At 41.0% G+C, this 26,398-nt stretch overlaps 1 protein-coding gene across 1 annotated transcript in view; it reads right to left on the minus strand.

Annotated features, from left to right (window-relative positions):
• Nucleotides 1–26,398, minus strand: part of LOC121887393 (protein shisa-6) — a 65,742-nt gene that overhangs the window by 35,330 nt on the left and 4,014 nt on the right. The window contains exon 3 of the mRNA XM_042398127.1: nt 19,510–19,611. Within this exon, the coding sequence (XP_042254061.1) occupies nt 19,510–19,611 (102 nt within the window). The remainder of the gene's footprint in view (nt 1–19,509; nt 19,612–26,398) is intronic.

Consider the following 26,398-nt stretch of genomic DNA (forward strand, 5'->3'; position numbering starts at 1 on the left):
GAAGTCATGAAGGACAGAAAGCAGCAGTGCTATTTATGAAAGAGGCTGAAGGACTTTTAGAAATATCACTCAAATTCTGTCTCCAGGATGTCATTGTGTTACCTGTCAAAGGTATTTTGGGAGGAATATGTCTGCGCTGACCTTGACTGACCTCTGCATGCAATGAGATCAAAAACAAACAGTGACACGCTGTTAGCTTGACCCTTTAACTGAGGTAACAGCCACTGACACCAGCCTGTTTGAGAGTTACCTGTTTAAGATATATATGCTGTTAGGGCTGGTGCTCTGTCAAAAAAACAAGTTTGAACAAATGGCAACTAACACGTATATTTTTCAAATTAATTGGAATGAAGTCCGTGTACCCGAAAATATGTTATAGAATTAGTTGTTCAGCTCATCCTCGAGGTGTCTGCTGTCTTACGAATGTTGTGTATCTTAAAGGGAGCAAACAGCTTTACTTTTTTTCATGTTTTTTCAAATACAAAATGTTTTCACACGTTCCTTCTCTGATGGTTTGGTGTCATATTTGTTAATCACAGCTTGCAAGTTTTCTCCATTTGTTTTAGCTAAGAGAACAATGATTTGCCTAATTTATTGATATAAATCAGAGTGACTGTGCATTTTACACAACGCCTCCACTGGAGCAAAAGTACATTGTGAACATTGAATTCAGACAGATCACTACAGATTAACTATTACATTTTTTTCCCATGTTCCAACAGTCGTTCAAATTTGAATAAAAAGTAACATCCTTCATCCGTACATATGGACTATGTATTTGTGTCATTTAAAAATGAGGTGCTACTGCTTTCTTCTAAGTCATGACTTTCAGTAATGACTTTATTATTGATTAATAAATCATTTACTAATGCTTTATACATTATAAGACACTAATAAGAACAGCTTTTTGTTTGCAAGGTTGTGTGTCAGGCTGGTGAGTCATTCAAGTCATTCATAATGTCATTAGTAATTGCTCACAAGTTTCTCACTCTCTATTAAGCCATCAAATCTCCAGTTATACATATTAATGAGTCATTAATAAAGGCTAATGGTGTCTAACTCTCTAATAAACCATCAATTCAGCAGTAACAAATAAAGTCAGTGTTTTTTTTATAAGCTGGCAACTCAATAGTTTTTCTTATTAATGAGCCTGGGAACTTACTACTTACACTACTGTGAGTGGAGGGAACGTACATGAACACATAAATAAATTAAATTGGTTGAGGTTGTTTCACTTGAGAGATTTCTGGTTCTCTTTTTCTTTCTGTCTTTGTTCTCACTGATCTGAAGAGGATGGGGATCATTTGGAAAAAGCTGATGTCACACACTTCCATGCACCAATCAAGATTTAGCTACATGGTGGGTTATTTGGCCACTCTCAATCAAATCAGATCAAACCACGCCTGCACTATTCTATTCTATTCTATTCTACAGTTTATAATCCCTTTATAAAGAGAGCTCTAATGTGTTTGTGTATAATAATTGTTGCATTGTGTATGGACATAGTAGTGTAGTTTTTCTTTGCACAAATGCATCTGCTCCAGTCAAACTGCATAGTCAAATTCAATTAGAAGAAATTAGAGTACATTAGTGATGCCCTATTAAATGATTAGGGGGGAGTTACTTCAAAGAACACTTACATAAGACGTGTTTTTTTTTAAAAATAAATGAATATCTCTTTTAGATCTTCTACCGTGCAAAAGTGTGGCCTATCAAATCAAGAGCATTCACTTCCTTAAGTGGATAGAAAAACATTTCCTCAATTAGTGTTCTAAAAATAGGGACCCAAGATGGCAGCCCGGGGTTATTGCATTGAACGAGATTGTTAGCCAGCTCATCCACAACGCCCTCAGATACATGCCGGGTCATTTTAAAGGCCGTAAACCAAAACAACCAATTCAGCCATGAAGTCTTTTACATGACCTTAATTGTGCATTAATCACTGTCAAATTATATAAATATCAACGAGTCACAACAATACACACTGTGGATTTTGAGATCATCTTCTCAGGCCATTAATTAAAAGAAAGCTAGTATAACATCAGCACAGCACAACCATAAAGCCACCAGGGTTTCCGGAATGAGCTATAGCTAAAAGGCTAATGAGCTAGCTAAAAGGCTTGAAGTCAATGAGCTGCCAGCACTGAAGATATCATCCTTTAGAAACACTTTCCACTTTTTACTATATTTCCCAGGGGACATTGTGGCAGCTGCATGGCTGATTCCTCCTGGTTTCATTTAATATCTTCATGCTTCCCTAGATTTGCAGATAAACCACCATGGTCAATGGAGAGAAGAAGGGAACATTGAAAAGTGAAGATGAAGTTTGGTCCGAAAAATCTGGTCTAACAACAGTATCAACTCCCCGTGCTGCTGAGGTGGGTTTGAGCACTAAGAAGTCATTCTTAATTGAGTTAATTTAATTTAACTTCCAGCAAGCAAATATTGACTCACTCTCTTGTAAACATTTAATTTTCTCTGAACAGCTGATTCCGGTGATGAGAAGACCAAATAGTAATTACTGGAGATTACTAATTAATATTTGAGGCGATTAATAATGTAAAAGTCACTTTTTTTCATGGCCCATCAGTATCATTTCCTAGCCTCACCTCTTGACACAAAAGGAGAGCATCTGAATCATTATGTCCTCTGGAGTACAAAATAAAGCTATAGGGTGAGATCAGCCACCATGTGACTTTCCTCACCCAGGGAATGAAGACAGGCATGAATTTTATTACCTCCTGCTAGATGGACTGCAAAAGAGTTCTGGGCTGTTTAGACTGAACCTGATGCAATATTAATAACGTTGGTCAGGTTGGCACAGACAGTGCTCTGAGTAGACCGATCAATGCCACATCCAGGGAATAGAAGCGGTTTAGCGAAGGGAGGACAATTGAACTGGAGGCAGATCCACTTTGTGTGGTTTTAAATGAAGAGAAACTGTACTGCTTGTAGGCTACAACATAAAGCCTCGGTGGACCATGTACATATCAGGAGAACAGAAACAGGCTTTGTGATGATATTGAGCTGACATGATCAGGAATGCTTCTTTACATCCAGCATGAGTCCGGTTGTTTATGTTGACAACATGTTTTGCAGCATCGCATCTCACATCAGCATCATGTTGCCACTGTTTCCATGCATGGTTTACCCACAATCAGCTGACTATCATAATTAACAGACTGGGTAAGCAAACATAGGCTTGGGTAGCAGAGTGTTGTACTGTAGCATGGATACAGGAACAGTTTTTACACTAACACCTCGAGTGCTTCGCTGTCAGCCTTTGCGGTTCATTGCCCACGGCTGCAGGAATCAACTCTCTCTGCAGAGTTCTTTTGTGTTTTTCCACTATCAACTAACTCACAGAAAACACTGGGTACTGAATTGCTTGGGTATAACATGTACAAATAAGTCTTTTATTTCTACCCTACTAGAGTTAATAAATGGAATGAAGGATTTCTATTAGATTATTTAATTGTAAATACAGATTTAGACTCCAAAACAGGACGTAAGTGCTCTTAAGTGAGTGAGTGGGAGCTTTGGTGTCTTAACACCAGCTAAAAGGATTTTATTTAATTCTGGTATTTGATTGGTCTGTTGTTGGTTTTGAATGTGAGCCTGTAGCCATTTTGGAGCATTTTGGAGATTTTAATGTCAAACTTTACCTTGAATTCTCCTCTCTTTTTGTGTAAAAAATATATATAAACTATAATGCTACTACAGCTATTGTGCATATTTTTCCCTTTTTCAAAAAAAAAAGAGGATTAAACTGATTTTCAAAGCCATCAGTAAACCTTTTTCACAGACAACATTTTTACATGTCAAACTAGGACAAAACAGCTGTAAATAAGCAAATGAATGATGGCTGAATTTAATTAAGCTGCTTCAGATTCAGGTTCCTGGTATTGCACATGCTGTATCAGGCCACGTTCAGACCAAATCTGGCAATACATGAAAAGCAGCAGCCCTCCCATTCATCTGAACAGGGGCGGTGCGTTTACACTGCAGGAATGAGGACCACATAGGGCTCAGCAAAAAACCGCAGCAATCATCTGACAAAAAGTTGAATCAACTTTTGCCAGAATGCAACCCGACGTCACACTGCATTGGCCGATCACGTTAACGGGCAATCAGACTGAAGACGCCCTCTGGAAGAAGAACCTTGTTTACCATGTAGCATTGTAGCATTCCACTGTTTACCAAGTCAGAATTTCTGGTTAGTATTTGTACTTGTGCTACGATCAGATATGTCACACAAATGTGCCACGTAGTGACACGCCCACACCTCTGCAGTACCCTGCGTGGTAGTGCTGCATTGCTGTATTTGGTCTGAATGCAGCCTCACTATCACACTGTCATGATTTACTAGGACACTTCAATAAAACAGAGCCAACGTTAATGTTATTAGTAACACTTGTGATTTTCAGTTCAAATTTAACATAAAAAATACTCCTTTGTTGTCCTACAGCAGCTTATATCTAATAGCTGCACCCACACACTGACCATGACATTGTATCCCAGTCTCCAGCTTCAGAAACATCTTTGTCTTGCCTCTACTACTGCCGGCACTCCTGAGGGATTTGGAGTTATGTGCAAAATAAAACAGACCAGCTAGTAAACAGTATCTCTGAAGGAAGACAGAGCGAGAGACTGAGAACATCGACACACTGAATATTTTCTGTTTTCGCCGGCATATGGATGTTTCAATTCTGCCATATGTGCCTGAGGGGAATTCTCCCTTGAGCTAGCTCTTCCTCTTTCTTCTGCTCCTCCTCAGGGATCTCTGGCCCCCTCCGCCACCGCTCCTGTCATCCTAGGCATGCTAGCTGGGAGCCTTTTCTCCACCGCGTCCTCCCCTGGCTTCTGTCACCAACCGCTGTCTGAGTGTCTCAGCTGAGTCCCTATCTCCCTGCGGCTCCCGCTAGCTCTGCAGTGCACTGTGCCAAATGTGAGGTAATTAAGACAGAGAAACTGCTCCACTCAGTTGGGAAGAGGATTGAAAAGCTCATATCTGTCAGAAGCGGCAGCATGTGGCTAAATTTGCCTGATTTGAAAGTGCTTCAAGGGTGTGCCAATTACTATGTGCATATACTATAGGTAGTGTCATGTGACTCGCATGGCAGGAATGTGCAGGAAAAGTTTGGGGGGAAAAAAAGTTTGTTTGCATCTTGATGATGTTCCTTCTCTGCTACAAAGTACTGAACTACCTGTGTGCTACATACAGTTATATATTTACCTTTTATATAAAGACGGACAGCCAGTCATGATCTTCAACTTGTAATAGCCTTTCATGATGTTTAGCATTTATTTAATCTAAGACACCAGTCAGTAATGTTGCTCACCTCTGATAAGACTGAGGTTTCACACTCACAACTACTACATAAAGAATATATAAAACCTGTAATGAAATTGAAAAATGAAATTTCCATTTAAATGCCTCTTGCATCCCACAGACAGCCCTACCATAGAGTAGCTGTGGTGGGACACTGATTTATGTGCTTGCTAAACCCCTAATAAAATTTCTTTAGTGTAGGTGTCAGTGGTTTTTAGTGTCACAAGATGAATTAAACGCTATTGCAGAGGCTTTCCCGCCCTAATCAGAGTAAAACTCTAACAGAAAATAAAAGATATTTATAATCAAAATGTCTTTTCCAATATTAGGCTAAAACTATTGGCTGTAATTTTTTCTTCCACAACTCAAACAGGTCATTTTAAAAGATCAGTATATTTGCACATTTCAGCCCTTAAACTGCAAATCATGTTTTCTATATGTATTGTAGTGCATTCAAATGCATGCTCTACAGTTTTAGATTTTATTTTTTTTAGATATACTTTCTCTACCATTCCAGGCAGCCATTGGTTACCATTCATTTCTGTACAGTCTAAAAATCAATAAGCAGATTTTGAGTTGTGTAATTTGAGTTGTGACATTGGGCTTCATGTGTGTAACAATTTTTTTCAATGTTACACTATTCCTGCGAGATAATGCAGTTCAAGAATATATATATATATATATATATATATATCGTATATGTGATTTATTGTGTGGTATGGTATTCATGGGCTATAAAATACAAAACTGCTGGTATGGCCCTTTACTATCTACTTATGACTAAAATGATAATGCCAAAGCTGTAAAAAGCATGTCAGCTAACTGTAATAGCACAGTAACGTCATACATAGACCTGTTCCGCTTAATTCATAATGAAGCAGTGTGAGTGACTCCCCCTCCTGTGTTTTCACACCCGTATCATATTCCCTCAATGCCTCACTCTGTGGGGGGTTAACAGGCTGGCTCGATATATGTGAGAACACCTCCCTCCATCCGACACACTCCCTTCCCCAACCCCTAATGGCCCCTTGGGAAACTTCATTATTTATTGCAATTGAAGGGGCCTTTCAATTATAATACCTCAGCCCCATGTCTATTGCCCAACAGTCTGGGCTTGTAGATTGAATACCTGTAGCCTCTATCAGTGATAATTCAAGCGCCCCACCATGTGAAAAGTTCACAGAGCCTGTACCGGCGACAATGTGGAGGCAATTTGCCGCTCTGGTTAGAGAGGGCCAGGAACGCTGTGGCATAATGTGCGACGGGGGAATGGAGTCACTGACAGCTAAGACATGGCTGCGCTTTCTCTCCGTAACCAACACTTCACTCATGGAGTAGCATTATCAGCCCAACAGAGCTCCTCTCAGCATGCCAAGTCTCTCACGTCTCGTGTGATTCTTCAAATTGAAGCCTAATGGCAAGCTCGACAAGGCGTTGATCCCTCGTCCCTCCAGCTTGTGTGTTGCATGAACAACAGTGTGAAATGGATGCCCAGGAAAACACCACCTGCTTTATGGAGAAGCACAGAGACTGTGTGTTGTTAAATATACTGCAGAGGTAATAAAAAGGTACATTTAAAGGCTTGGTCGGCCCAGTTCAGCGAATTGGATTATCACTGGGCTAATTCACTGAGAGCAACAAGCAAACGGTATCACATAATGGTTTATCATCTGTGAATACGAAATTAGTGAATTGTTTAGGTGCTCAGTAAACAATTGCCCACTGTAAATTGATAATGATTACTGATTATCACAACAACAGCAGTCATTTATCAGCCTCTACAGTGAGATCAGGACTGCTGAACATGATTGTTTGGCTGTTTGCATTTGCAGGAGGGTTTTGGTGTGTTTGCATGTACATGCAGTATGTAGAAGTACTCACATTAATGGGGCCAAAGATTTGTCCAAACAGTCACATTATGGGTACTCAGCTCCCATTAGGGGACAAAAAGACTTTTAGGTTAGGGGTAACTCTTGGTAGATTCAAATAAAGCATTTAAAATGTGCATGTCTTGACTGAATAGATGGAATCGAGATTTAAAACACTACCTCTGCCCCAACAGACTCACTACAAACTCTTAACATTTGGCCAGAATCGATCAAAAAACAAGAGAGAACGACTGAGCAAATTAACACCTAACTGGAACATGTGCTCCCTTTTGCCTTTTCAATTTTTCATCTGCTGGAAATAGATTTGGAGATGGATCCCAACCCAGAGCTGATAAATTTTAATTTGACCCCTCCCATGCATCATTATTTGCACAATGCAACTGGCAGTCATAGCTTGTGTGCTCTGAATGGTAAGTCTACATTCAAATTCTGCACAGAATACCAAATTCCCCCATCCACCCTATACAACAAAAGGCAATCATTCTGTTTGTTTTCCCACACAATGGCCCCTGGATAATAGTAATACAGGGGTGGGGGTGGATGGAGGAAAAAGCGACCAAGTTATCTGTCTTTCCCAGTCTTCGTCTCTGCCTCTTCGTTATGAATAATAGATTACAGATGAGAGCGCGAGTTTGCCTTACAGGGAGGTGGATATGAAGCTGCTTGAGGTCAACGCGGCACAGCCAAGATCAGTCTTTTACCAGGCCTATCTAAAACACTTGGAGAGGTATCCTCAAAACGCCCTTAGTATGACTATTTATAACTGGTGATTTATCACTCAAAGCAACTTTGTGAAGGACATGGCTGTTCAATATACAACATCCTGCTTTTAAATATGATAAACAGCTTTGGCCAGCTATTTTTGGTGTTTCCCTTAGTAAATATCTGGTAACCCAGGCTGTAGAGCGCTCTGCTGTGCACTTAACACATTTTATCCCTCCTGTTCCATGCTAAGCCGCCTTTATGCTTGTTATGTTGAATTCTCAGCTGGTGGGGAACCACAACGGATGATTACCGGGTTAGCTGTATTCAGAGAAAATAAAAATACAAACAACTGCCACCTTGTAATTTAATAAGGTAGTCAGGGCTGAGAGGCATTTTAAATGGAGAAGGTTGAAAGAAGAAGCTGTTTGATTCAAAGGCTCGACACTGTCCTTTTAGCAGTGGATTAACAGCTCTCAGATCTGCGCCCATGTCTCTAATGAGAAAGGGTGTTCACTGCTCACGTTCAGTCATAAAGAAATCAATTAAAACTAAACATTGGATTCAATTCCCATTGCTTACACTGTGAAGCAGAAGAAGAAGAGAAAAAAAAAGCCCCAGTGTGGAGAATCTTGAAATTCAAAGGCTGGGACCAGACCCAAAACACAATTCAACTGCTCATGCCAACCTCCTTTCATCTGCTAACGTGTTCGCGAGGGAGGCAAAATGGTCCACAGGGATGGATATTTGGGGCAAAGGTCACAAGTTCATTTTATTTCAGAGCAATCCATGGCATTTTAAGTAATCTTATCAGTCTTGGATGGACCTGCAGAAGGGATGGGGGTGAAGAGGGCCAAGAAGGTGTGGATTTAAAGTTGTTAAATGTTCTTTTCATCAGAGAATTGCTCTCCAGGGAAGAGCCAGAGGACACGAAGACAGAAAAACTTGATTGCCAGACTCTGTTTGTTCTGCACTTTAAAGGATGATATATAACCCCTCGTAGACAGAAGTTAATCTTCTTTAATTTAACTCTAAAGAAAAGTCTTGTTAAACAACTGAAGGAGGGTTTAATGTATTATACAGTTTCATTAAACATATATAAAACTCCTGAGCTTGCTAAATAAACTTAAGCAGCGGTAGCAAACCGCAGATGTGATGCTTCAGCACACGGTGGATTCCAGATTCATCAGGCGTGCAGCCTCCACTCCACTTTATTTGTGTACAGGACCCCGTTGATCAAAGATGATGAATAACAAATCTAAAGGAAGGAAATTAGCATGAAAAAGTCCTTGCATTCCCACTGATGCATAAAATATCTGCACTTACTTTAATGAGCGGCGATAAAAGTTGCCATGCTGTGCGGTGGGCAGCATCTTGATTGATGCTGCACATTAAGAGTACGCCACCGTGCCCGAGCAAACATCACAGCAGCTATTGTCCCCAACTACCTGCCTGTAAAGACTCTCTATCTCTTCTTCTGCCATTTTACCCGCCAAACTCATGCTCTTATAATTCCTTTTCTTCTTTAACTCACTCACATTTTACCATTCAGATATTCCATCTGCGCTACATTTCTTGCATATTCCCTTCTCCCGTCTCTCCGCAAGATAAAAGCCTTTTTTCTCTTCCCTCCAGCATACCTCGCTGGCAGACAAATAGCTCCACTTGTTTCAAAGTGGCCACAACAGAAGGACAATGATAAGAGAGCTGTCTCCCAACTGTCATTTCCTCTGTCTGCCCCCGCATCTCACATCACTGTAATTGACTGCAGTGTATCTGGAAGTGCTATTGTTCCTCAGGATACCCAAGAGTCTTGTCAGGAATCGTAGGGTGACTTGTCATTCACTGACCTCGACATATTTGTGTTCTGGTGGTATTTCAGAAAACTCCACAAGGTGTTTGTAGCATGTGCTAATTTCTCAAAACCCAGAGATCATCATTAATTCAGTCTGCCGCTAAAGGACACCAAGGATTTCTAGTGAGTTGTGCAAATGAGGGTGAAGAGAAACTGCAATTAGATGTCTTAGAGTGTCAGCTAGTCACTCTTTACCACACGATTTCTTTTCCACTCCTCCTCTCTCTGCTTCAGCTCAAAGTGAATGCTAAAACAGGAGTGTCACATTCTTTACCTACCAGCACCTTGTTAACCCCTAACTGAGCAGGCAACACGTTAGTAAGAAATACTGCTCCTTCCTGCTTTAAATACATACAGTAGCACTTTTTTTACCATCACAAGCCTAACCTTTATCCTAATCCTGGAATCTCCTGCATATTCAGTAAAGGAAGCTCCAGAGACAGAGCAAGGGATAGAGATATCCGGTCATCTCTCCGTATTGTGTGTGAGAGAAATCTGTCTTGATCTCTCTTTCTGCTAATGAGTGCCATGGCCCCAGCCCTGCTCTCTCCAGGACCTTATTAACACTTCCTTATTGGTTATTCCACAGAGTGCTTAGCCAGCAGGTCAGCCATGCCACCTCCCCTGAACCTGACCATCAATTTGTATGAGCAGGTACACTGTGCACGATAGAAGCGTGCTGTCAATCAAAAACAGCCACAGAGCAAAAGGTGAGCAGCCTGGCAGGATTTTTAGCTCCTAAAACTGATTTGAGGGTTCAGATGGCTCCCTGAGGTGGGACCTGGTTTCCAAAGTGTTTGAAGAGGAAGTTCTAACCTTGCTAGTTTGGCTACTTGTGCTGTTAAAAGGTCATTAGTGGAGAACCAGACAGCTGACGGCCCTTAAAGTTTGAAATTTAAAGGACCACTGAGTAATATTTAGTGGCATCTAGCGGTGAGGTTGCAGATTGCGAAGCAAAATGGTGGGCTCCGTGGAAGAGGACCAGCTCCCTATGTAGAGTCAAGTCTGTTCCGCTTTATAATTATATGCTAGCAAGTAATGCAGCGTTTACTATGCAGAATTTTGACATTCATACTGTGGAGGAGGAGAAAAACCTGTGTCATAACCAGTTTCATATCACATACTATATAGACATTTTTGTTAATATAAAATATTGATTACTGCAGCTTTAAAGCCAGCAGTAAGCACAATGAAGCCTTAGCTTACTAACACTAGCACTAACTTGGCAACAACCATTGGTCATACCACTCTTGAGAGTCTACCATATTGTTATCTCATGTCTTTTCAAGTCAGATTAACACATACAGAGCTTGACAACATGTACGTGATAGTTTGTACATCACTATCTAAAGTAGTGACTGACAAACTGGGCTAGAAGAGTATGGCGTGTGCACGTGATATGAATTCACAGAACAGTATCTGCGAGTGGAAAAGCATCCTCACAAGGGAGCATTTCTTCTCCACAAGCATAGGGCTGTGATGAGTGCGAACTTGACCCTCACTACATACTCGTAACTGCTCAACACTCATTTGCTTGTCAAGTTGACTTTTGAGACTTTGGAGGCAGGGATGGAATAGACAGTCCGCTCCTTTGATTAGTCACTTTGAATACTGACTATGACCTTTGATTGGCTGTTTGGTTTGATCACTGACACGGTCAAAGACAGGCAGTTGCCTGAGAGAACAAAGGGAGACATAAATAATGATAATAATTTAGCGGGTCATTCTCTGTTTTTTTTTTTTACCACTTACACTTATGAAAATGTGTTAGACATCTTAGCAAAAGCCTTAACAGTTTAAACCCATTTTTGGATCTGTGAAACCTTTTTTTCTTTTTTAATCGCCCTTTTTCAGTTTTCACAAATAGAATAAAGGTCTCACAAATCTGAGACTCTCTGGAGTCTCCTTGTAAATCTAATCCAGACTTGACAAGTCTAAGTATAGTGGTTTTTGTTCTAGACCTGGGGTTCATTCCAGAAAGCAGGTTCAACTAACTCTGAGTCTAACCTTGAACTCTGAGTTGATGAACCCTGAGATAGGAAACTCATTTCAATCAACTCTGTCTATCTTCACTCTGAGTTAAGGTCGTGTGTGGTGAATGAAAAAAACCATCATCAATGGAGCTCCAATACTACAATTCACAATGGTAACAAGTAAATAAAAGGCAGAACCACCATTTTAATCCAGTGGATGTAGAGATACTAATGCATGTGTATGCGGACGGTGCACATTTGTCTTTAAAGTTTTATTCAGTGTTGTCCATTAATTCATCATTTACCAGACTTACGTTTCCTTAATAATGATATAACAGAATCTGACCTTGCATCAGGCTGTAATCTTCATTACATTTTAAATATATTTGTTCAGCTTTAATCTGATGGGGACAAAACACAGCAGGCAGTCACTGAAGATGAAAAATATATTAAAAAAATATATAGATCAAAGACAGAGACATGACTGTAAACTCACAATCTGATCCAGTGATAATGTGAGTTTGATGATTTGCACTTGAAAAGGCGTTGAGGTTAAAATACCGTAGATTTTAAAATTTTAGATATCTACTTGTATCTTGGCTCAACAGCATTCAGTGATGCTGAATATTAACATATAATGTCCAATATTATAGGAGTGATGTTCCATCAGTGTGACCAATCACATTATGAGTGATAGAGATAATTATTCATTGATCCTGTATCTAAAGCTTCATAGTGATTTTTTAAAATTTAAACTGCGATTACACATTATATGCAATAAAAATTTCAGTGCAGCAGCTGTCTTATGTGTACAGAGTCACAGTGTAGTAAAAACAAAAAAAACCTTCCACTCGCAAAAAGGACATGCAGCCGTTTGATTCTGAGCTGAGGGTGAATTCACACTTTGTAATATCTGAATGTGAGAAAAAATACCTGCTGTTCAAAGAAATGACTGATGCACATAAAAGTGCTAACTTTAGATAGTCCTTGAGTAACAAACTAATATCCAACCAGGATTTTGATTCTGGCATACAGTAAACCTCCGCTAATTAATGCGCTTTGATTTACGCTTTGATATGGACCCAGTGAATGAGGAAATGAAACAGCATGTCTGGCTCTGTACGACAAGACACACAGAAATTCAGGGTTACCGCAGTAACTGACCCAGAGTTTAAGTTACAACTTTCTGGAACTGAAAACCTCGTATCTCAGGATAACAAACTCACAGTTTTCACTAAACCTCTTTCTGGAATACATCCATGGCCTATGTGGTCTGGATGGAGAAATATCAGTGAAATCATCCTTTTTTCTGTTTTCATAAGCAAAATAATCTGATAGTGGGTTTAAACATCATTAGGGCTTTTGCTACTATGTCTAATACATTTTCATAAGTGTAAATGGGTTAGGATTAGGGTTAGGGTTAGGGTTAGGGTTAGGGGTAATCAGCCACTAAATATCATTGTTTATATTTTCTTTTGTTCCCTCTGGCAACAGCCTGTCTTCAACTGTGTCCTCAACTGTGTCAGTGATCAAACCTAACAGCCATCAAAGGTCATGGTCAGTATTCAAAGTGTGACCAATCAAAGGAGCGGACTGTCTATTCCATACCCAACTCCAAAGTCTCAAAAGTCAACTTGACGAGCGAGCAAGTGTTGAGCAGTTGTGAGTGCGTAGGGAGGGTCGAACTTGCACTCGTCACAGCCCCATCCTCACAGTACTGCATTTGTGCATGCGGAGGAGAAATGCTCTCTAGCAAGGATGGTTTTCCGCTCATGGATACTCCTCTGTGTGCTCGCAGAGCAGAAATTCTCCCTTGTGAAGATGCTTTTCTTCTTGCGGATACTGTTCTGTGTGCTCGTATCACGTGGACGCACCTGGTTTTTATGTGCACAGGTTTTGAGACTAATTAAAAGCCATAGAAGAGACAGTGAGGCAATATCACATCGTTTGATTTGCTGGAAAATTTGAGTTTTACATCAGAGATCTCGTTTTCTATCCGTAGCTTGATGATGCATCAGAGCTTTCCGTGGTCACCGCTCATATGAATCAGTTCTTGTCTGGGCTTGTTTTTCCTTGTGTAGCTTAAACAACACCAAAGGTTTTCACGTCCGGATGTTTTCATCTTCTGCCTCATCAGCCTGGAGTGTTGATTACATGGGCTGGAAATGATGATACTGCCTGTGGGCTTGTTGTTCCACGGCATCTGATTCATTCAGAGGAACAGGAGATGACTGTTTCACAATCAGAGGGAAGTATTGAAATGCAGAGGGTTTTTTATACCCTGTCATCAACTTCTTCACAAAAGGTAAACAAAAGGACAAATGAGAGGCAAACAGCTGTTAGTACGTAACAGCAGAACCAAAATGTTTCATATTTGCTTTGTTAGATTCTTTCTTTTCCCCTTGAAAGTCCCTACGGTCTGTTAGCACTACGCTGTTGTACAGTACAACTTCCTACATAAGGAGCACACCAATTAGTGGCTCTTGCACTCGTTAATGTGCTGAAATTGCACTGTAAATAAAAGTTCTGTGATAACATCCCTCGCTAATTCTGCTGCTACATCACCATATCCACCATTCCAGACACATCATATTCATAAAAACAATAATTGCCTGCCATAAAAACCAATTTGAGTTCCTCCACGGGGCAGAATTAAAAGTTGGGCTTAGCAAGGTAATGAAGTATGGCACACGCTAAGTCAAGGATGGAGGCTTTGTCTGGAGTAATCACTTCTCCGGATGCTGTGGCTTGGCTGCGTTTCATATCAACAAGACTGACATATGGAAAAATAATTAAAATGGACGCATTCAACCAATAACAGCTGGCACGCTGCATTTTTAATAGACTATCAAATTTGCATGCTGGCTGTCAATCCACTCTCCTGTCCGAGGCAGAAAATTTCAATCAATCAAGGTGTTGGAGTTGTAATCTTGCTACATCAATGGCAGGGATTCTCAATCCGCCTGCCAGCGCGCTGAGCTTTTCTCCTCTTAAACACACTCCAGCGCAGAGAAATGTGTGCGACAATGTGACAGTGATTTACAGTGCAGAGTTTTCGTCGTGACAGTGAGTGAATAGAAAAGTACACTGCAGTTCTTCTGTGACAAGAACAATTAATATAAGCCTGCTATTGGGCTTCAGTCTGCGTAGGCAAGAAGTGATGATGTAGTGTAGCGTTGCATCACCAATGCCAGCAAACAAGGGAGGCAAAGTTGCTCTGTCTCCCTCTTATCTATCTTCTGAGATTATGTTTCCAGAGAACTTTTATACAATTACTGGCGACTCTGAAGCTTCAAACTCAGTTCTGCAGTTTTTACACCCAAGGCATTGTAACAGTGCAGTCCCATCTGACAGCAGCACACACACACACACGTACACACACATACCCAACAGATCAGTGAGCATCCTCATTAGTTTGGCTCAGTTTGACAGAAGCCTCAACCTCGCTGCCTCCTAATTTTGGACAAGAGGACAACAGAATACACAGGAGCAAAGGAATATGTGAGGCGGTGCATCGATCTGGACAGATGGCTGAGGGGACAGGAGCAAGGTAAGCAGCTGTGAATGCTAAATAAAGTTTAGCATTCTTAAAAGATTGTCACTCTGGGAAAACACAAGGGTGCTGTGAGAGAGGGGAAAAAAACCTTTCTTCCTATGATAGAAGACATAAGTAACAAACAAAAGTGACCCCATGTGTCTACAGCATTAAATCTTCCCAAAAAGAAAGGAAAAAAGAAAATATTCTCTCCAAAATCCCAAAACCAAATCAGAACCCAGGATCAGCAAAGGGAGATCATGCAGGAAACAGATGGCCACCCACCCTCACACTACACTGACTCCATACAGTCACTGAGGGCTTTGAAAGGAGTCATGCAATTCAGAAAAATGAAATGTTCTTACACAAACAGCTTGGTGGTTTGGCTGTTGGCCCTTTTCTCCATGTGAGGAGAAGATGACTTCACTGGTCTGAAAGCTTGTGTCAAGTGGATATAAAGACATAATGCTGTATATGAGTGAATGGTGTCTCTTGGTCTCCACCTTTGTTCCATGTTGCACAAACTGATAATTCATTCATTCAGCCAAGCTACAGCAGAGACTAGTGATTTACAGACATTTACATTTACATGTTTTTATCACATGTGAAAAGCTGTTTCTCAAGATATTACATGTAAAATTGATGTTTTCACATGTGATGTCTGACATTTCACACATAAAATCACATTTATGTGAATTTACTCATATGTAAATGTATAAAAACCACAAGCCCATGTGTAAATTGCTGGGGAGCTGTGAGTCATGCTGTCACTAATGGTTTTCCACCGGGCAGCACAGCACAGTAAAGGCACTGTCTACCTTGATGACCTGTTGGTTCGAGACCGTCCAAGAAAAATGACTCAACAAGTCGTAATGTTAGTCACCCAAAAACAACATATAGCTACGTGCGTGGTGTGTATGAGTGTCAGATGCCATCATCAGTAATCATGACCCGCAGTGGTGGAGTTCAAATGACGTCTGTATGTCGACAAATGTCCTCATTCGGAGGTGGGTTGGGTGGATGGAGGATATAACCCAACAGTGGACTTGGAGAGCGCTTATGATCGTAGTCATGATGATGAAGGTCATGGTGCCTAAACCTAACCAGACCTTAACCAAAACATTGTCACATCATAAAACATCATTATTTTTTAACAGTGACTTATAACAGTTTTGGAAAGCTCAGACACGATGTCCTGTCAGTTACTGCCAATAAGGGCGCCAGATTAGAAAACGCTCCTATGTGTCATTCTGGAGTCACATGGTCAAACAACATATTTGCTCATTTAATTTGGAGGACTTGGCTGGTTCACACAAACCCTGGAAAAACATGCAGCTCTTCAGCCAGCTGCTCACTGAGGCTGTTTCTTCTACCATTCCTCCCTGCAATATTTAAATCTGATCCGTTGAAAAAGTTGCACCAAATCTTGTTGGGCAGACCAAGTTTTATTGAGCAGAAGCCCAGCTACCAAAGCTCCACTAATCTCTGTGACAAATGCATTGCATTTCCTATAACTGCTTCACAATAAATCCCAAGAACACACTACATACTGTATGTTTAGAATTAGTGTGTAGTATAGAAGTGGGACACAGCTAAAAACTCAATTTCTGTGTCACCCCAAGATTGTGACAACTATTTCATGAGCCTTCTCTAAAAGTTGCTGAAAGGCATTCTGGGAAATGTGGGAAACCACTGCTTGATGCAGAATTACACAGGGTAAACTAAAGGGAAGGTTAACAAACCAAAAAGGTGAATTCTAACAGTCTTGGATTGTAGTGGAAATTAAAGATCCTTGCTGTATGTGTGTTTTTGAATTTTTGTTTCCCTCCCCAGGACTGACTGATCTCCTTTAGAGTTCAGCACAGGTTTGTTTTGTACCCCGGTACACAGATGTGAGGAATCCAGCTGCTCTGAAGCACAGCAACACCCCCTGACCTCACCTGTCCTCCCCAAGGGCTGCACGGCAACACACAAACACACAAACACACACACACACACACACACAGTCTGCCATATAATTAACAACCAAACACACTTTCCGTCTGTATAATTAGGCACCGCAACAGACGTCATGCTTACCCAAGCCAGAAACCCACATCATGACTCCTAAACCAACATATATATACTAAAAACAAGCAAGATGCAGCAAAGAAGACAACATCTGTTTTCATCTAATTCACGTGGAAACAGAATTTTTCCACTGAGAGACTGGTGAATATCTATTTGCATTCTTTTTTTTTCCAGCTTTGTTACTCCCAGCCAGAGCAAACCAAGCTGTGCAAACCTCTTCAAAAAAGAGTGAAGCTCGGTATGATTTAAATTCAACCGGACTGTTTACTTGCTGTTAACCTTAACCTGACTCCATCTCATCGCTGTGAGTTCACATCAGCCCACAGGTCCACTGCTCGAATGATAAAATCCATCCACAGATTTTGGATAAATTCAATGTTGGGTCAAGTGATGGATCAAAAGGTTTACTGACAATTTGCAAATCATTAAACCGGAAAGATAAATGACTGTGTGTTGTCAAAAACATCGAACATAGGTAGGAGCAATTTGAATCCTTCAGTTAGTGAAGGACAGAAGTAATACATTATGTAGCTGAAGCCATTCTGCTTTTGTGGATATGAAGAGTGCTTGTGAAGAGAGCGGGGGAGGATTGGTTAAACTGTTCGTTTCCCTCTGCCGCCCTGAAGTGATTGTACGCTAGTGAAATGCTAAAGATAATACCGAGCAGCAACAATATCCAAACCAAACTTCACACCAGTGTATCATTGATTTTAGGATTCAATCCGCAGTAATACTGTACCTGCCTCCAGGCACAAGACAGCAAAAAAGAGACATTGGGGGAAAAAAATGCTTCACATACTTTAATTTTTTTATTTTTTGCAAGAGTTTTAGCATCAGCAGACCTTTCCAAGATCTCAATCTGTCACGTTTCATTTGTTTTTGCAGCAGAGGAAATCAAAGGCTACCCGCAGCAAGAAAACACAGATTTGACTCAACAGATGCTGAACACTAAACCATACCCCATGCTGTTGTTGTGACAAGTATATAGCCGGAGATGCCGGAGAGCTGCTATTGTGATATTTGTACAGAAGGGAAAATGTATTTAGAAGAATAAGGATTCACAAAACCTAATCATTTTTTTTCTCATTACTCATCTCTGGTAGAGATTCAGGGGCAGGGGGGACTACAGAGAATTATCAGCAGATTTTTTTTTCACCGCTGGCTGCATATGAATACCATTGTGAAATGGACCCCCTCTGGGGATGAAAACAAAGGAAGCAAAAAGCAAGGAGAAAAACAGCTAATTTCATGTAAACATAAATACGATGGTTGCTCATTAGAAATAAGAAGATTTCAGTCTCCTGCAGTTTTTTGTGCGCTTGGAAACAAAACCCATGATACTTTATAAAAGAGCAGTTTCTGCCTTTGAAAGAGCCACACATGCCTGCCAAGCAACACATAAATCTGAACTTGTATTTATTAAAGCAATGACAGGTCATCAGCTGCTGTAATTATGATGATGAACAGGAAATCAGCAGGTTCTGATGGCAAAGAGGAAGAGTGGAAATACAGCCAGGGCACATACGCAGCAGTGCAACTGAGTTATATTTATATCATGTGCGTAGATTTTTACTAAAGCAGTCAGCCACCATGAAGCATTACAAGCAGTCTCACGCTGGCACAAACACTTTCAATTAAACCTTAGAAAACAGTATCAGGTAAAGGAGCGCGCCTTTCAACCCCCGCAAGGTGACACACAGGCACACACAAACACACGCAGGGTCTGATTTGTGGAGCTAAAATGGATGGGAATAAATCACAAGAGCTCGGCCAACATGGCTGCATACTAATCAGTGTATTACCCATGGGAAAACTCTGGCCCCGCACTAATGGCTGTGTTCGTATGTGTGTGTTGTGGATGTGTGTGCAGCATTCAGAGTCACCTTCTCCACCCCGTCGCCACCCATCAGCGGCGGTAAGTGTGTGTTTGCTTGTATTTAATTGCAGAATGCAGAGGCAGTTCATGTGGATTGCTCGGCAGGGAAATTGAATCTGGAAACATTTCACCTCTGTCGCTGTCTTTTTGTTGATCACTGGTGTTGCAAGTGGAACATTACACGGGTCGTTTTACTATTCAGCGAGTATATTTGTAGATAAGAAGAGTTAATTTAATCTCCTGTGTGAAAGGAGAAAGAAAGAAAAAGGTACCTCACCTTTCGGATGGCCTCGACCCAACGTCACAAAGCCAGAGGAGATGAAATTGTGAAGCTCGGCGCCTCCGCTGCTCCGGACGCTCTCCTTTCCATAGTGGAGACCTGTTCATACACACACACACACACACACACAATATGTAAAACCATTCACATACAAACATTTATGTGGAAACACACAGGCATACACACAAAAACAATCAGTCAGGCAAACATTTATACACACAGTCAAGCATTTGCAACAACAACTAAAGCTAAAACAGTGGTTCCCAAACTAAGGGTTGGGACCCCTTAAAGAGTCGCAAGTTAAATAGGAAGAGTCACAAGAAGATTACCAGGACAGGAAAGCAGCACTACATTGTTCTAATCTTTACTTTTTACTCTTTACTCTCTATGAATTACAGGATGTTTCTACTTTGTCAGTCCTGTAAATATTATTCAAATGAAACACTCTTTGGTTGACCGATAGACATACAGCATACAGCTAATGACAATGGGTCAAAAGTAGACATTGATTCATACTGAAGGGGAACTTCACCATGTTTATGCATCAAGATTAGTTTATTCATCATGTGGTGTACTATTCAGACAGTGACAACAGTTGTATAAAGTCTTCTGTGGCTCTAGAATTCAAGAAAATAACCCTGATCAAAGCTGAAACAATTAGTTTCATTAATTAATAGATTAGTTGATCAACAGAAAATCAATCAGCAACAATTTTAATTGAATCAATATTATTGTTTATCGTTTTATTATCGTCATGTTTTATTATTGTTTGTCGTTTATTGAGCATTTTTTTCTCGGATGTGAGGATTTGCTGCTTTTCTCTTTCTTTCATATGATTGTAAATTGAATTTCTTTGACTGTTGGTTGATGAAAACAAGCCATTTGAAAACATTTGGCAGCAGACATTTCTCATTATTTTCTGACATTTTATTGACTAAACTATAATTTGATTAATTGAAAAAATAACCAATAGATCAATTGATAATGAGAATAATCATTAGTAATGTCATCAGGGGTTAACTTGGCTAGGACTAGGAGACATCACATTTCTAGCAAAGCCTGTGCAGAGAGGTTCTAATGAAAGATAGGATCCAGCTGTTTTTGAGATTTACGATGGTAGGAACTAAAACCCTGTTAATGTATACGGCCTCGAGCAAGTGAGCCGAGACGCCATTCATTGTGAACTGAACCTTGAATAACTTGCTGGGACAACTTAAGACTCAGAAGTTGCCCAGTGGTGCAACCTGGGGAAGCTGAGATGTTCTCTGACACATGTGACAACCTGAAGACAACCAATTGTGCTCATTCTGATTCTGATCATCACGATCAAAAGCCCAATTCTCTAAATACACTTTAAAGTTATAATCATGAAGATTTCCATGAAGTCAAACCACTAATTTGATGCTACTTATGGTGGCCATTCTTTCTGCAATAGCTACTGAGTGTGTTAACACTGAGTAATTATGTCTATATTGTAGATGTTATTGGTAGTGGTGGTGTCATATGCCCTCTAGAGAGTAATGACCACAGATGAGTAGACACGCTGGCCCTTGGCTAGCGGGTTGACCCTTTGGCTCAGTGGTTAGCGCAGTCATCCATGGTCTGGGAGGTCAGGGTTACAGACCCAGTGTGGGAGCCCTCCTTTGTTACAGGTGGATTCAGATGCATATTTAAGCACGAGGGATTCACAGGAAAATGATGCAGCATGTAACCTGATGCAGTTTTATCTCACTGATAACAGCCTCACTGTTTTCTGTTCGTTCTCTTTACTCTGTGTCAGAGCTGTGTGAAGGTGCTGCTCATGTAAACACAATATTTTTTACTTTTAATGCTCTGCTTCACAGTAAAAGCGTCCAACTGGTGAAACATGGAGTTGCTTTTATTGTGAAGCAGCCACAGGAAATGCAATGTGTTTGTCATTATGGTTAGTACTGACTGAGATTGTTTATCAAAAATGCCATTTTTGGCATTGTTTTGTCTGCTGTTTTGGTGTGAAAAACTCTACATGCTCTACTGCTACATGAAATCAGATCACAGTTGAGATTATTTTGACTGACTTCTCTATTAAAACGTCAGTTTGTTGGTTGCGCTGTGCTTAAACAGATGTACGAGTTGCTCTTCTGTTGTATTTCTAAAAAAGTAGCTTCTCAATGAGCACTGTTGTATTAAACTTCACTTGCTGTTACCAAGGTAACCAGAGGTGTCACCAAATCAACCTGAACTAAAATCTTAAGGATCACAACGTTAACGAGCCTGGGAATTGAATTTAAAGAAAAAATGCATGGAAACACATTGTTCGGGAAATGAATTACTTTGTTGTGCACTAATATAGTGCACCCAATCAGAGCTGAGAATGTAAATTATATGCTCAGAGCTAATCACACCAGCAAACTTGTCACTTTGAGTCAGTTTGCGTGAACAGGGACTAAAAGTCATATCTTGGCCTCTTCTGCTTGACCATTCTGATTTTTAATCTGTTGCTCAAAAGTCCTTCAACTTTATAGTAGTCACTGAACTACCCCTTTGTGTGGTCACAAGCCTAAATGGCTTGGTGCACCACTAAACTGCAATAAAGCGGTAAAGTTGAACAAGACACCTGTTACATATTACAAAACAGTATTCAGGCTTTTCCATCACCTTCTCAACGGCCCCAATTGTGTCATGGTGTCAAATGGAAAACCTCCCTGTGGTGCCATTTCCCTCCAGTACAGATAGAGGGGAAATGGTGAAAATGTGAACCACACCAGCAAACACAGTGTGATGATCTTCAGGAGGGGACAAAAAGCAATATGTTTCAACCACCCACATACCAATGCACTTTGAACTCAATCATACCTCTCCCTGCGCTGCTTTCATGGCTGCAGATAGAGTATTTGCTGGGGTTATTTTCCCGTTCCATCATACCAGCAATTCTGTGTGTGAGGCTCACAAACACTATTGTTGTCTTCCTTTGTCACCTTTGTCATTGGTAGGCCACTCCACGACCCACTGCGACAACCCTCGAATGTGAAAGACCCTTCAAAAGCAATCCCCCTTTTCTTCCTGCTCCCATTCCCAGCTCATTAAGGTGAGGTAGCATGAAGAGCCTGCAGGGGGAAGGCTACACATCATGAATTTATCGCCCTTGATACAAAGAAAATCGTGACTTTCACCTCAAAGATGTGCCATGAAAAAGAACGTGCGACGGAGCTAGTCGGCACTGAGGATTCATATGGTAATACTTCTTTAATCAAACTTATTCACTGGACACCTACACCTCAGAATTACCTCTGAGAGAGGAAACGTGAATAATAAGATAATTATATCATGAACCAAGTTGAACGTGATACTGTGTGGCTGGCATTGGGGAGGTTACCCGACTCCAAGGTCGATTAAGCTTTAACACAGCCAGGCAGAGGTAATTTACATGGTATACTGATTTTATAGCATTATCAGATGCCGATCTGCTGGAGTGGACATGGAGCTGTGTACATCATCTCAATAAAGTCGCTAAGCTGTAGCTCTTCCATCGCATATCTTCATATCTGTATCTTCCTCTCATGCTCTCTCAGTCTGAGATGCACGCTGAAGCCTCTTTAGCACAAAAAAAAATGGACACCAAATGCCATCTTGCCCCTTTTCTTTTAACCCTGCCCTGCCCTCTCATGAAATTAATGATGCAGTGCAGTAAGTCCTGATCGACACTGGTCTATAATTAACTGGTCCTGCGAATGGAAAGAGATGCTGATGGATTCCTGCCTTCACACCTGAAACCTCCTCATTTACACACACACACACACACACACACGCACACACACTTAGGGGGCCAATAGTCCAGCTGTATAATAAGGGGCAATAATGAGATCTAGGGCAGGAGACAATTAGGTGGGGTCTCTCAGATGCTGAGGTTGAACACAGGTGCACTCAGGAGGAAGCTTCTATTAAACATGTTAACGCAGTCAGCATAGAAATGTTGTTTTTAACATGTGGGTGATGATTATCTGGCCAATGGGGAGCGAGGGAGGTCACCGTGGAGATATTATAGCTGCACACTTTAAGGATTAATTGGAGGGAGGTTGCAGGCAGAGGAGGGAGGTGTGTGTGTGTGTGTGTGTGTGTGTGTGTGTGTGTGGTAGTGTTTGGGGTAGGGGGGCTTACTGAATGTGATTATAAAAGTGCCCATTGGCAAATAATTAGAGTAATTAAATCAGCGTTTTGTTATTTAGGCAAAACTTGTTGTTTGGGTAGCTCATGGAGAGCACGCAAACACACACACACACACACGCACACACACACACACACACACACACAGCTATGAGATTTAAAAATATCTGAAGGTCATGTCAAAGCTGCTAAATAACTGGAAATGTTACGCCATCATCACGACCTCTAATTGTCCAGAACAGCTGACCTTTAAGTGCGGGAGGTTGCTCATCCCAAACAAAATTAACTGTCTGCTCGAAACCCTGGAGTAGCGTACAGGAGCTCAAACACACACTGTATAGATACTGGCTGAAGGCTTTCCAACCTCCAATGGAGCATGCACTTGAACATAGTCATTCTTCTTCTGCTGCTTATTCTGATGCAACCCCATAACTCATAATCCAATTTGCCTATTCTCTTTTTGCAAAACTGCTATATAGGAGTAATTGTTTTTTCTTTGGTTTCTGTTGAGTAAACCGAAGCAGAGGAAACAGCTTCTCTCTGCACTACCTGAAAACTATATTTCATCATTCTGCACATTAAGAAAATGTCAGAGAGGAAACCAAGCAACACTTTTCAAAAAACAAAGAAAAGGGCAAATCTTTGCCTGTGGTGTGCAGTAAACAAATCAACTTCATCTGAAGAGAGCTGTGGGCCAAACTGCATTACTCAGAGAAGCGGTTATTGTTTACTTTGACCAAAGGCGAACTCCTGTAAAGGTATCTACTCCTTGTTGTGGCTGCAGGGTGCACTGTGTTTACACCCCGACCTAAAAGAGGATCTGAGCCCACAACAATGCAGAGTGGATGCGAATTAAAAATAGCAACACTTGTGCTGGTATCATATTATGCTGTCTGTACTGTTTTTGCTTTGGGCCCCGTTTTTTTTTTTTTTTTTTTTTCTAATATATCGTTCTAAAAATGCGGGGAAGTTTTTCAGTGCACCAAGGGTACCATGTCATCACACAAGGACTGCAATGTGAAAAAATAAGTCAGCTTGTATTTTTAGAAAAGGGCCTAAACAAAACTCTGGCTATAAAATGAGATACTTCGGCGAGGAAGTGATTACTACTGACTGGGCATCATTACATGTGGAGGATCAAAGGAGAAATAGATGTTATTCTCACTCTTGACATAAGTTGATAGGATCCTCTCAGGCCGTTTAGCCACTCGCTTTATGAGGTCTTTCCACCTGATTTAAAAGTGTCTCAAAAAGCCTCTGGATGTGAAGTGTCAACTCCAGCCAAGGACCCACTCCTTAAGAGGACTGCCTACCCACTCTGTGCCAAATGCCCATTTAGGCGAACATGAATATGCATTTTCTATGAGAGCGAGTGGGCTCCCTCTCCGCGGCACCATGGAGCCTGTTAGGGCATCGAGTGGAGCTCCCAATTTATATGCACGCATTAACCACGCTTTCGCCTGCGCTGTCACTGCCTTTCATGTCCAACCCCGTCAGGACTGCTGCAGTCCCTGATGAGGGGGAGCTTGGCTGGAGTAGACTGAGCTGAGCCGTGCTCAGTTGTGTTCTATTTGCAGTGATTGTGCGCAAGCAGGCAAAATAGTCCCAGCCAAGCAGAGCGACAGATAGACAGATAAAGTGACGCCCGACCTTTACTGAGTATAAATGCATGCAAGGTCATACTGAAGGCAGCCTGCCACGTGCAGCTGTGTATCAGCCGTGTACCCTGCATGGCTGGCCAGTGACCATTAGGAAGAGACTGATGCAGCGGCTGAGAGGGAGAGACACTTAGTGAATGAACGCAGACTGTAGTCGCAACAAACACAGAGCTGTAAAAAATGTTCCCAACAAGTATCTGATAGATGGCGATGTGGCAGAAAGAGGCCAAGTTTACAAACCCAAATACGCTGGAAATATGCACAGTGTATTATTTTGAGACAAGCATGCAAAAGGATTTTTGCTGTCCCACTGACTCAAACCAGCTACAACAACTACATGTTCTGTGTCAGGTGCTGTGATTTCTCGCTCTGTCATAACCAGTAGAGGTCAATAAAAGGTGTATTTTTTACACACTGTAATGCCTACTGCATATGGTTATATATTTGTGAACATTGTATTATCTCATGACACATTTCTGATGAATCAAATGAGGAGCTGAGGTGGGTGTAATGTTGGGTTTTGGGGTAGGAGCATCCTTTCAGGAAGCAGAACTACATGTGGTGCAGTACTAGGAAAGTGTGTGACTATTTAACACCTTTCACTTAAAATGAGTGGAAAAAAATTCAAGCATGTGCATGAATATCTAAAGGAACATAACTAATGGTTTAAGGACATCATTTGTTTTCATATATATTCATCAACTTTGTTGCCTCGAGGCAAATGTGTGCATTTAGGCCACTTGCTGGACTATACCATGATGGAATATTAGGGTTAGGGTTGATTGAGTGAATATCATGTGAAGTGATGATTCTGGTCAATGTTTTGCTATGATACTAACTGGACACTGGGATATTTTATTGTCTAAAGGGCCGGAGGGAACCTGATCAAATGGTTCAGATCTTGAGTTATGGTCTGAGGGCAGTGGCAGGGAGGGAGACCCACCAATCAGGTTTGAGAGGCACTTATGTAGGTTTCACCTACACACAGTCTACACACAGAAACCACAAATTCATGGTTTTTATAGAAATAGATATTTCTTTAACCACGAATGATCCATATTTGCTGTTGGGGATAGTACGAACAC

Source organism: Thunnus maccoyii, chromosome 20 (genome assembly GCF_910596095.1).
Source record: "Thunnus maccoyii chromosome 20, fThuMac1.1, whole genome shotgun sequence".
Classification (NCBI taxonomy): domain Eukaryota; kingdom Metazoa; phylum Chordata; class Actinopteri; order Scombriformes; family Scombridae; genus Thunnus; species Thunnus maccoyii.